The following is an 11587-nucleotide window of genomic DNA, read 5'->3' on the forward strand; positions in this document are numbered from 1 at the left end:
TGCAGCTCCCCGCGAACTGCACGTGCAGAGCTGCAGGGACTCAGCCCCCCCCGCCCCTGCAATCCCCCCCCGCCCCGCTCTTGCAGCCGGAGACGCAGCAGCGACTGGAGCCGCCTTTGGCGCAGCTGGAGCCGGCAGCAGCGGCGCCGGAGGCGCGCGGCCGCGGGGCACGTGCCCGGGTGGGAGGAGGGCGCGCGCGCTCACGCACGAGGCCCCGCCCACCCCCGGAGGGGGGAGGGGACCGGAAGCGCCGCGTGTCGGGAGCGCGCGGCCAGGCCCACGTGTTTTACAGCTGGTGCCCCGGGAAGTGGAACGGCAACAGAGACAGCGGGGGCGGATCGGTGGGGTGCAGAGGGGGCGGGGCGGGGCGGGGCGGATCGGTGGGGTGCGGGGAGGGGGCGGGGCGGATCGGTGGGGTGCAGAGGGGGCGGGGCGGGGCGGATCGGTGGGGTGCAGGATGGGGGCGGGGCGGATCGGTGGGGTGGGGGTGCAGGGAGGGGGAGGCGCTGGATCTATGGGGGGAGCTGCCGGGGGCAGGGGTGCAGGGGGTGCCGCATGGGGGTGTCGGAGGGGAGAGGATTTACTCCCCCCCCCCCGTGACTGGTCCGGAGGTCCCAGAGCCGGCGGGAGAACCCAGGCGTCCGGGCTCCCAGCCCCGCCCCCCCCGCTCCACCCACTAGCCCCCGCTGCCCGCCGCCTTTAACAGCCCTGTCTCTCCAGGCGCCGCTCAGCGGAGACCAGCCCCTCGCCCCACTTCGGAGCCATGACCCGGCCCGGTAAGTCCCTGGCCCCGGTGCCGGTTCCGACCGGGCCCAGCCCCCAGCCCCGGCCCCGGCCTATCCCCCTCCGCTGACCTCTGTCCCCTTCCCCACAGGGCGCAGAGCGGCCGCCAGGAAACACCCGCACAAGGTGAGAGCAGGACTCCTGGGTCCTCCCTGGGCTGGGGAGGAGAGTGGGGTCTAGTGGTTAGAGCGGGGAGCCCGGACGCCTGGGTTCCCTCTCTGGGCAGAGGACGGGGGGGCAGGCTGCTCACAGAGTCTCCCTGCAGAGGACGGATGCGAAGGCGCTGGAGAAGAAGGACCCGGGCGTGCCCCGGCTGGTGCGTGTCAAGGGACAGGCCACGAGGGCAGCGGAGTTAAAGACGAGCAGGGTAGGTGGGGCGAGGGGTTCTGGCAGCCCGGACGCCGGGGTTCTCTGCCCGGCGCCGGGCGGCTGAAGGCTGGCTCTGTCCCCAGGCCGCGGAGCTGCGGGCCCGGCAGCAGGAAGCCCGGCACCAGGAGACCGGCCAGCGCCGCAGCCTGGAGTCCCTGCAGCGGGAGGCCGTCCGCAAGCAGCGGGATTTCGAGCAGAAGGTAACACGGCCCCAGCGCCCCACACCCGGATGCCTGGGTTCTGCCCCCCCCGGCGCGGGGAGTGGGGTCCAGTGGTTAGAGCAGGGGACGCGGGCAGCCCGGGCGCCTGGGTTCTCTCTCCTCCCCTGGCTGTTTCCTTCCCTCCCTCTGCAGGAGGCCGAGCTGCAGCAGCTGCAGGGATCCCCGCGGCTGGAGAAGGAAGGTTCCCGCCGGGCCTATTACCGGGAGTTCAGGAAGGTCACGTGGCGGGGCTGGGCCGGATCAGGGCACAGAGGGGAGACCCCGAATCCCCCCCCTGCACGTAGCGGGGCTGGGCCGGATCGGGGCACAGAGGGGGCACATGCGTGGCGGGGCTGGGGGGATCAGGGCACAGAGGGGAGACCCCGAATCCCCCCTGCACGTGGCGGGGCTGGGCCGGATCGGGGCACGTATGTGGTGGGGCTGGGCCGGATCGGGGCACAGAGGGGAGACCCCGAATCCCCCCCCCTGTGCGAGGCGGGGGCACAGAGGGGAGACCCCACTCACCCCCCCCCCTGCTCCCGGCAGGTGATCGAGGCGGCTGACGTCATCCTGGAGGTGCTGGACGCCCGCGACCCCCAGGGCTGCCGCTGCCCGCAGGTGGAGGAGGCCGTGTTGCAGGCCGGGAGCCAGAAGAAGCTGGTGCTGGTGTTAAATAAAATCGGTGGGTGTGGCGGGGGGCGAACCCGGATGCCTGGGTTCCATGCCCGGCTCTGGGAGGTGGGTCTGTGTCCCACTCTTCCTGGGCCTGGGCAGGGCCCTTGGTGCGCCTGTCTCCCCTGCTGGGGGGCCCCGAGGGGCGGGAAATGCTGGGTTAACCCTTTGCGCTCTCGCTGCCCCAGACCTGGTGTCCAAGGCGGTGGTGGCCGGCTGGCTGAAGTACCTGAGGAACGAGCTCCCCACCGTGGCCTTCAAAGCCTGCACCCAGCAGCAGAGCCGCAACCTGGTAACGGGGCAGGGAGGGGGGGCGGGGCCTCACCCCTCACGGGGGCACTGCTGGATTGCGGGGGGGTGGACATGGGGCAGGGGCCTTTCCCCATTCTCAGCTTCTGGGGGAGGGAGTGGGGTGCAATGGTTAGAGCCAGGGGAGTGTGGGCAGCCAGGACTCTTGGGCTGTTGGGGAGTGGGGTGCAATGGTTAGGGGGGGGGGGTTGCAGAGCCAGGACTCCTGGGTTCTCTGGGAGGGGAGTGGGGTCCAATACTTCAAGCGGGGGTGGGCTAGAGCCAGGACTCCTGGGTTCTCTGCCCCGCTGGGGGAGGGGAGCAGGGTGGGGGGGCGGTACAGCTGGGTGAGCCCTGTCCTGCTCTGTCGGCTGCTTTTCTGCCCCCAGCAACACAGCAAGGTGCCCGTGGCCCAGGCGTCCGGCCAGCTGCTGGCCAGCGGGGCCTGCGTGGGGGCCGACTGCCTGCTGAAGCTGCTGGGCAACTACAGCCGCAGCCGGGAGGTGAAGACGGCCGTCAGCGTGGGGGTCGTCGGTGAGAGACGCTGGAGAGGCGGGGGGGAGGGCCCCGGACTCCTGGGTTCTCCCCCTGACTGGCCGCCCCCCCCCCGCTCTCCTTCCAGGCTTCCCCAACGTCGGGAAAAGCAGCCTCATCAACAGCCTGAAGCGGAGCCGGGCCTGCAGCGTGGGCGCCACGCCCGGCGTGACCCGGTGAGCCCCTCGGCCCTGGGCTGGGGGGGCAGGCTCTGGGGGGCTGCCCCTGCCCCCGCTGACGCCCCCTTTCCCTCCCTCTGCCCAGGCGCCTGCAGGAGGTGCAGCTGGACCGGCACATCACGCTCCTGGACTGCCCCGGCCTCGTCCTGGCCGCCTCGGCCACCGACGCCGCCCTGGTGCTACGCAGCTGCCTGCCGCTGGAGCGGGTGGCCGACCCGGTGGCGCCGGTGGCCGCCATCTTGCGCCGCTGCTCCCAGGAGCAGGTAGGCCGGGGATGGGGGGCAGCAGCATCTGTGGCGGCATGGACACAACCGCGGGGGGCCGTGGCCAGGGCGGAGAAGAGCCACGCGCCCTGCCCGAGATCTGAACTCTGAACCCAGTGCGGCACCAGCTACTCTAGCGCCAGCCTTGAGGGTCCTGGGAGGGCCCCGTCCCTGCTCCCCCGTTTCCCCGCACAGCCGCTGCCCGCCGAGCAGCAGAGAGGAAGCCGGGCCGGGGAGAACCGATTATTCACCCGGCGCAGGGGGCGACCCCGTCAGTCGCTGGGCGCAGCGGCCATGCCACGCCCTGCTGAGATACGTCACCACAGCGCAGCCCCTGGGTCTCCTTTCTCACCCTGCACCTGGGGTCTGAGCCGGCACGGCCGGCTCGGTGGCTGTTCCCTCCTTACGGGAGATTCCAGCCCGTTCCCAGCCAGTCTCGCAGCCCAGACATGTCCCGGGCAGGGAATTAACGCTTTCCTCCCCGCCCCGGGGGAGAAACAGCGGGAGCAGGGGATGGGGTTAGCCCGCAGGCCGCCCCTTTTCCAACCCGCAGCCTCACGTAGCCGGTTCGGGCTCCTGGCTTTCGTCCGATTGCTCCAGCCCGCCGCCTGGCTCTCTCCCCTCACACGTTCGCGTTGTCACGCTGCAGCCCGTCGAGCTGGCAGCCGGCAAAACGAACCGGCTCCTAGGTTCTCGGCAGGGAGGGAGCCGGCTGACGACAGCCCCTCCGGTTACTAGACCTCCGGGCGAGCCGGGCTGACCCCCCGTGTACACACAGGCTGGAGAAGGTCCCCACAATAAATCTCAGAGCAGCTCTCTTAGAGGAACATCTCCCCGGGACTGAAAAGTCTGTGATGGATAAGCCACCCCGTAATCGCCTCTTTGTTAAGCCAGGTCGCTCCAGCTGCTGGAGTTTCTCGCCCCCCGGCAGGTTTTCTAGCCCTTTCGTCCTTCTCAGGGTCCTGTGTGACCCGTCCCTGCTTGAGTGAGGTCCCTCAGCGCTGTCAATGCAGGGGACCCAGGGCTGGCGGGGGGCTGAGCAGGAGAGGCAACAGGCTGGAAGGAGGCTGTGGGGCAGAGAAGCGCAGGGGAGGTGGCGGAAGGGGTAGGAGACGGGGGAGCGGTTTGACGGGCGTGTCTGGCTGCTCCCCGCCCTAGATCATGCAGCACTACGGGGTGCCGGCTTACCGGGACGTCACGGAGTTCCTAGCGCACCTCGCCCGGCGGAAGGGGAAACTGAGGAAAGGAGGCGTGCCCGATCACGAGAAGGCAGCCAAAGCTGTGCTGAGCGACTGGATGAGGTGGGTGGGGAATGGGGGTTTCCCTCTGCGGGCACCAGCCCGTATCCAGCCCCACGGCAGGGCTCTGGCTGGCTTGGGGGGATGGGGGGGAATGGGACCCTTTAAGAGCCCCCGTTCTTTCCCCTCCTAGCGGGAAGATCAGCTATTTCACGCATCCCCCAGAGATCCACACGCTGCCGACCCACATCAGTGCCGAGATCGTCACGGAGATGGGCCAGGCCTTCGACTTCGAGGCGCTGGAGCAAGGGGACCAGGAGGCTTTGGCTGGTGAGTGACCCACTAGACCCAACTCCCTTCCTGGCAAAGGGCCTAGAACCCAGGCGTCCTGGCTCCCTGCCCCCCACTGCTCTAACCACTAGACACCACGCCCCTCCCAGCGAAGGGCCTAGAACCCAGGCGTCCTGGCTCCCTGCCCCCCACTGCTCTACCCACTAGACACCACTGCCCTCCTGGCGAAGGGGGGAGAACCCAGGCGTCCTGGCTCCCTGCCCTCCACTGCTCTAACCACTAGACACCACGCCCCTCCCGGCAAAGGGGAGAGAACGCAGGCGTCCTGGCTCCCTGCAGTGCAATGTGGCAATACCCCTTTCTCCCCCGCGGGTGGGTGGGTGGGAGGCAGAGCAGCAGCTAACCGTGCCCCTTGCCCGCCCAGACCTGCCGTCAGTTCCCATGGGCATCGGCCTCGCCCCCGCCGGCCTCACCCGTGGGGCAGGGATGGAGATGGAGGAAGAGGAGGCATCGGGAGAGGAAGAAACGGCCATGGTTGAAGACAGAGATCTGGAGGTATGGAGGGAGGGGGCAGAGCATGCCCTCTAACTCTGCCCCCTGCGCCAAGCTCCGCCCACTCTGGGATGGTGAAGGGGTGGAGCTTCAGCAACCTACCCCCTTAGTTGATTTGCATAATAAGCTCCACCCTCTGAACAAGCAGCGCAGGCTCTGTGCAGACTCAGGCGGGCAGCGACCGCATGTCCCCCTTTTTCTCCCCAGCCAGGGGGGCTAGAAACTTCGGTTGTTTTTAAACCCACAAGCGGAAATGGGGGCGGAGGAGGCAGCAGGCGGGGGAGGGACAGGCAGCACCCCCACTTCCAGGCCTGGCCCCTTTGTGCATCGCTCGCCTTTCTCCCCACAGCTCGGCCCCATAACAGTGGAACTGAAGACTCAGAACAAAGGAGCCACTGTCGTGGAGAGACCCGCCCCCAGAGCCCCCCGCCTGGAGGAGATCGCAGCCCTCGACCCCCTACACCAAGGCCAGGGGCTGAGGGCGGCCAGCCGGAGGCGGAAGAAACAGCAGAAAAGAGCAGGTTGGTGGGGGGAGGGGCGGTGGGGGGGGACAACCACTGACGGGTGATCAGAGACGGTCCCCGCCCCCAGGGCTCAGAGAAGAAAGGAAGGTGGGGGGAGGAGAAATTGAGGCACAGAAAGGGAACTTGGCCATGGTCCATGACAGAGCCGGGGATAGAACCCAGGAGTCCTGGCTTCCAGCCCCTCCCCCCCCCGCTCTAACCACTAGACCCCACTGCCCCCGAGCTGGGTATAGGACCTAGGACCATGTTTCTTGTAGCTGTGAATCAGGACGCCTGGGGTCTGTCCCAGCTTTGGGAAGGGAGTGGGGTCCAGGGGGTGAGAGTAGCGGGGGCTGGGAGCCAGGACGGCTGGGTTCCATCCCCAGTTCTGCCTCGTCCCTTTGTGCCTCGGTTTCCCCTCCCACCCCAGCAAGCTGTTCGGCATTCGGTTTTGTGGCGGGGCAGTGCCCAGCCTGCCCGGGCCCCGCTCACAATGCGCCTCTCACCGAGCGGGGAGGGGGTTTCTCACCGCGGCTCGTTTCCACCCCCACAGAGAAAATCGCCAGCAAACTCTCTGCCACGCTGACGGCCGCCATGAGCTTCGCCGGGCTGGGCGACTAGGGGCCGGCGGCCCCCCCGCACTGCGCTCTCCACCTACCTCAGGCTGCCCTGCTCCGGGCCGGCGGCGCCGCGGCCGGGGAGACACGAGCGGAGCCGCCTCTACAGAAACGTCAGGCTCTTTATTACGAGCTAAAAGCCGCTGGCACGAATCGTATCCAATAAAGCAGCAGGTGCCGTTTCCTCCCGCCCCGTGTCTCACTCAGACCCGCGGAGGGACCGGGCAGAGAACCCAGGAGTCCGGGCTCGCAGCCCCCCTCTCCCGCCCGACCCGCGGAGAGAACCCCGGCGTCCGGGCTCCCTGCGGGGGGGGGCATTCGTGGAGCAGGTGTCCGAGGCCAGCGTGGACTCAGCAGGAGGGCCCCTGCCGCCGGCGTCCGAGGTCTTTCCCCTTGGGCGCTGCTGAGGGGCCCCGTGACCGCGTCTGGTGTCTGGGGGGGTCTCCGGGGACGGCCGGCGCTGGAGCTCGTAGCGGCACAGCTGGAGGAAGAGAGCCGTTCAGACGGGGCGTGGAGGGGGCACCAGATTGAGAGCCAGGACGCCTGGGTTCACTGCCTGGCTCCGGGCAGGGAGTGGGGTCTAGTGGTTAGAGCAGGGGGCTGGAAGCCAGGGGTGGGGGCTTGTCTGTGCAAGTGGGGCCCCGAACCTGGTAGGGGCAGGGGCGTCTAACGCCTCCCCTGCTACATCGGACTCACCCCGTCCAGGGGCACAGGAACGTCGAGCGTCTCCGAGTCCAGGCGGCCGGTGCTTCTCTGCAGCCGGGATCGGGACCGGGACCGCGACCGGCTCCTTCTCCTCGGACTGCAGCTCTTCCGCTCGGCCCCTAGACAGAAACAGGCATGGTGGGTGAGGGGCGCCCCCTTCGCACCAGGCACTGCACGGCCCCACCCGCCACGCCCCTCCCAGAGCCAGGGAGAGAACCCAGGCGTCCTGGCTCCCAGCCCCCCCCGCTGTAACCACTGGACCCCACTCCCCTCCCAGAGCCGGGGAGAGAACCCAGGCGTCCTGGCTCCCAGCCCCCCTGCTGTAACCACTGGCTTCCCCAGAACCCAGGTGTCCTGGCTCCCCCCCCCCGCTGTAACCACTGGACCCCACTCCCCTCCCAGAGCCGGGGAGAGAACCCAGGCGTCCTGGCTCCCAGCCCCGCCCGTGCGCTGGGTCGCTCACCCTGGTGGGCTCCTCGTGCCGGTCGGGCCAGGGGCTCCAGGAAGCCCGACTCAGCGAACTCGGTGGGATCCGGGCCGGGTTCTGGGCCCCGCTGGGCCAGCAGGCGCTCTGGGCGGGGGAGGGGAGAGGGGTCTGCCCATGCTCCGCCCACATGGATCCACCCCTCCAGAAATGCCACGCCCTCTTCCCCAGCCCCACCCACATACCCTCCCTAGCTCCACCCATTCAGGGGATGCCCCGCCCATATAGTCACCATACCCCTCCCTCTAGCCCCGCCCACATAGCCCCGCCCACTGCAAATTACATGGTCCCCTGTTGCTCTCCTCCCCCCCTCCCCATCTCATAGGGGCGGTCACCTCATGCCCCGCCCCCTTCTCTAGCCCCCCCCCTTCTCCCTACCTGTCTCCTGCAGGATGTGCTGCATCTGGGCCCGGGTCTCCTGCAGCCCCCGCAGCACCTCCCGGCTCTGCTGGGCCACGTCACGGTAGGTGAGGGCAGCGTAGGCCAGGACGGCCAGCCCGGTGCCCGCACACAGCCTGCGGCACAGCCCCACCCAGCGGGCAAGGGCCTCCTGGCAGAGGGGGGGCTGTCAGAGCAAGGACCGCCACTCTGCCGAGAGAACCCAGGCGTCCTGGCTCCCAGCCCCCTCCACTGGACCCCACTGCCCCCCCAGGGCTGGGGAGAGAACCCAGGCGTCCTGGCCCCCAGCCCCCCAGAGCTGCGATTGCAGATTCCCCCGGGAGCAGGAATCCCCTTTTCCCGCCCTGCCAGGAGACCCAGTGACCCCTGAGCCCCGGGGGCGGCGCCTGGCGGGGCTGGAGCTGTGTGAAGGAGGGGCCAGGCACAGGGGGGAGTCCGGGGGGGTGGGCTGGCCAGTACCGTCGGGTCGTAGCTGGCCTCGGGGTTCTCCAAGACCAGGCCACTGACCACGCGCTCCAGGTAGATGTTGACCCCCACCAGGGCTAGCAGGACCAATCTGGGGCAGAAGAAAAGGGGGATCACAAGGAGGGAAAGGAAGGGGGACCCCCCCCTTGCCCCATTCCCTCCCCCGCGCCCAGCCAGCTCCCCCCACCCCGGAGAGGAAGGGCCCCGGGCCCCCTTCCCACCCACCTGGCGCCGGCGGTGCGCTGGCTGGAGGTGAGCAGGAGGGCGGCGCTGCTGGTCAGCAGGTGGTAGAGGAAGGTGCCCAGGGCCTGGGACTCCCCCACCAGGAAGCGGTGCAGGAAGCTGAGCCGGTTCACCATCTCAGCGAAGGCCAGGCGCTGCCGGCCGGCCGACTCCTGCATGTCCTGGAAAGCCTCACGGACGCCTGGGGCGGGGTGGGGAGCCGGGAGCTGTCAGCATCGGTTCCCCCCCAGAGCTGGGGAGAACCCAGGAGTCCTGGCTCCAAGCTCCCCCCACCCAGACCCTGCTCCCCTCCCAGAGCCAGGGAGAGAACCCAGGAGTCCTGGCTTCCAGCGCCCCCAACCACCAGACCCTGCTCCTCTCCCAGAGCAGGGGAGAACCCAGGCGTCCTGGCTCCCAGCCCCTCCCCCCCAGACCACGCTCCCCTCCCAGAACCGGGGAGAGAACCCAGGCGTCCTGGCTCCCAGCCCCTCCCTCCCCCACCATGCTCCCCTCCCAGAACCGGGGAGAGAACCCAGGCGTCCTGGCTCCCCTGGCCAGGGTTACCCCTGGAGGAGTCCTGCAGCGTCTCTCTCAGCAGCTCCCCGTGGCGGAGGATCTCCTCCTGGGATCTCAGGGCAGCCTCTTGCGCCCGCGCCGCCTGCTCTGCCAGCTGGTTGGTCTCTTCCAGCCGCTCGGCTACGCCCTCCGAACTGGCTACCAGCCTGGGGGAGCCGGGGGGGGGCAGAAGTGGGGCATCAGCACCGGAGGGAGGGGTTGATCCTACCACACGCCCCTGACCCCGGCAGCACGGTCTGTAACGGGCTCAGGCCCCGGCACACTCAGGCAGGCGGCCCGGACTCGGTGTGTCTGCCCCAAGCTGAGACTCTGGTGCAATCCCTCCAGCTCTGCCCTAGACCCTGACGCGCCCCAGCGGGGGTGGGGCCTGGCCTGCCTCCAGCCCCCAAATGTGCAGGCCAGACCCCTTTACTCCCCAGCGCTCCCCCCGGCCCTTCCCCTCCAACTGGGGTGGACGCGAGGGGGGGAAAGGCTCTGTATCCACGTCGCATGCGGCCACCTACCCCCCCCCCCCCCTGCCCAGGTCCCCCCCACGCAGCCCCACCCCAAAGCTTCCCCCCCCACTAATGTCCACCTAATGTCCTCCGGGGACCGGGGGGGGGGGGGACAAGGCCCCACAATCTGCTCAGCCCTCGGCTTCTCTGCCAGTCTGGGGGGAGCATCTGCCACGCTAGAAATGGGGCTGAGACCCAGGAAACTCGGCTTAGAACGGGGGGGGGGGGAGGCACCCCTGGAGGCTCGGCTCCAGTCTCACCTGTCCACGGCGCTCTCAGCGCGCTGCTGCCAGGCCTCGCTGCGCAGGAGGTAGCAGATGCTGTGGGCGTGGGTGAAGAACTCGGTGTAGACCCCGAAGGCCACAGGGTCCATGTGCTGGGTGCAGGCCCGGACGGAGCTGCCAGCCTCACAGCGAGGGAAGGGCCGGCCCGACCTGGCCAAAGGACAGCGGGGGGCTCAGCCAGGAACCCCCAGGGGGGCCCCTCCCCAGGAAGAGAACCCAGGCGTCCTGGTTCCCGGGCCCCCAGCAAGAGAACCCAGGCGTCCTGGTTCCCGGGCCCCCAGCCCCCACGGAGAGAACCCAGGCGTCCTGGTTCCCGGGCCCCCAGCCCCCAGGAGAGAACCCAGGCGTCCTGGTTCCCGGGCCCCCAGCCCCCTAGGAGAGAACCCAGGCGTCCTGGTTCCCGGGCCCCCAGCCCCCTAGGAGAGAACCCAGGCGTCCTGGTTCCCGGGCCCCCAGCCCCCTAGGAGAGAACCCAGGCGTCCTGGTTCCCGGGCCCCCAGCCCCCTAGGAGAGAACCCAGGCGTCCTGGTTCCCGGGCCCCCAGCCCCCTAGGAGAGAACCCAGGCGTCCTGGTTCCCGGGCCCCCCCACGATAGAACCCAGGCGTCCTGGTTCCCGGGCCCCCAGCAAGAGAACCCAGGCGTCCTGGTTCCCGGGCCCCCAGCCCCCTAGGAGAGAACCCAGGCGTCCTGGTTCCAGTCCAGCAGGCCCCAGGCCCCCGCCCCCCGGGCATCACCTCTGCAGGTGGCAGTGGGCGAAGGCCAGGGCGATGCGGCTCTGCTGCTCCTCCCCCAGCTGCTGGCAGCCCGTCTGCAGCCTGCCCAGGGCCCCCGCCCAGCAGGCCCCCAGCTTCGTCGGGTGCTGGGCCTGCACCTGGGCCTCACGCAGCCGGGCCCGGCCTTGGGCCAGCAGCCCCGGGTCCGGGGGGGCCAGGCTGGGGCAGGCAGGGCAGAGGCAGAGGGCCAGGAGGAGAGCTGGGGGCAGCCCCATGGGGTGGGGGTGGGGGGGTCCCAGGCTGCAGGACAGCTCAGGTCACTCCCTGGGCAGTGGGGGGGAGGGGAGAACCACTGGGGGCTTAAACACCTTGTGGGGGCGGGGCCACGGGGCTTACACCCCTTCTCATTGGGGGGGGGGTGGGTTAAATCACTGGGTTAGGCCCCTCCCCTTGGGGCGTGGTCAATGGTTGTTAGGCCCCGCCCATTGGGGGGGTCACTGGGGTTATGCCCTTTCCAATAAGAAATCACTGGGTTAGGCCCCTCCCCTTGGGGGCGTGGTCAATGGGTGTTAGGGCCCCCCCCATTCCTGGGACAAATGGTACATTCTGTCCCCACTTGTCCCTTCCCCTCGCCCCCCCGGGCCGGCCCCTCCCTGGGCAGGAGGCGGGGGTGGGCGGGGCCGTCCTCCTTCTAGACTCGCGGCTCCACGTGGGTTGGGGGGCGGTCACAAGGCCTATTGGCCCCCGTTGCAGCC

General features: G+C 69.6%; 2 protein-coding genes across 3 annotated transcripts; one reads left to right on the forward strand and one right to left on the reverse strand.

Moving 5' to 3' along the window:
- Nucleotides 1–247: 247 nt before the first annotated feature.
- GNL3L (G protein nucleolar 3 like) lies at nucleotides 248–6909 on the forward strand. The gene is made up of 16 exons (XM_067552346.1): nucleotides 248–341; nucleotides 721–776; nucleotides 875–909; nucleotides 1049–1150; nucleotides 1236–1352; nucleotides 1506–1589; nucleotides 1899–2034; nucleotides 2213–2316; nucleotides 2702–2846; nucleotides 2935–3022; nucleotides 3111–3288; nucleotides 4447–4589; nucleotides 4720–4856; nucleotides 5242–5372; nucleotides 5719–5890; nucleotides 6426–6909. Exons 2-16 carry the CDS (start codon nucleotides 764–766, stop codon nucleotides 6491–6493), a joined length of 1653 nt encoding a protein of 550 aa, XP_067408447.1. The 5' UTR covers nucleotides 248–341; nucleotides 721–763; the 3' UTR covers nucleotides 6494–6909.
- LOC137155898 (uncharacterized) lies at nucleotides 6594–11122 on the reverse strand. 2 transcript variants are annotated; one of them, XM_067552347.1, is made up of 9 exons: nucleotides 10854–11122; nucleotides 10095–10268; nucleotides 9329–9486; nucleotides 8768–8966; nucleotides 8537–8633; nucleotides 8057–8228; nucleotides 7658–7765; nucleotides 7186–7313; nucleotides 6594–6970 (listed from the first exon to the last, which is right to left on the reverse strand). In XM_067552347.1, the coding sequence occupies exons 1-9, from the start codon at nucleotides 11105–11107 to the stop codon at nucleotides 6689–6691; spliced, it is 1572 nt and encodes a 523-aa protein (XP_067408448.1). In that variant the 5' UTR covers nucleotides 11108–11122; the 3' UTR covers nucleotides 6594–6688. The 2 variants fall into 2 exon arrangements, with proteins under 2 accessions (XP_067408448.1, XP_067408449.1); XM_067552348.1 differs by lacking the exon at nucleotides 7658–7765.
- Between the last annotated feature and the right edge of the window lie 465 nt (nucleotides 11123–11587).

Source organism: Emydura macquarii, unplaced genomic scaffold (assembly GCF_026122565.2).
Source record: "Emydura macquarii macquarii isolate MOO-44397 ecotype Brisbane River unplaced genomic scaffold, CSIRO-AGI_Emac_v2 contig_1386, whole genome shotgun sequence".
Taxonomy (NCBI): domain Eukaryota; kingdom Metazoa; phylum Chordata; order Testudines; family Chelidae; genus Emydura; species Emydura macquarii.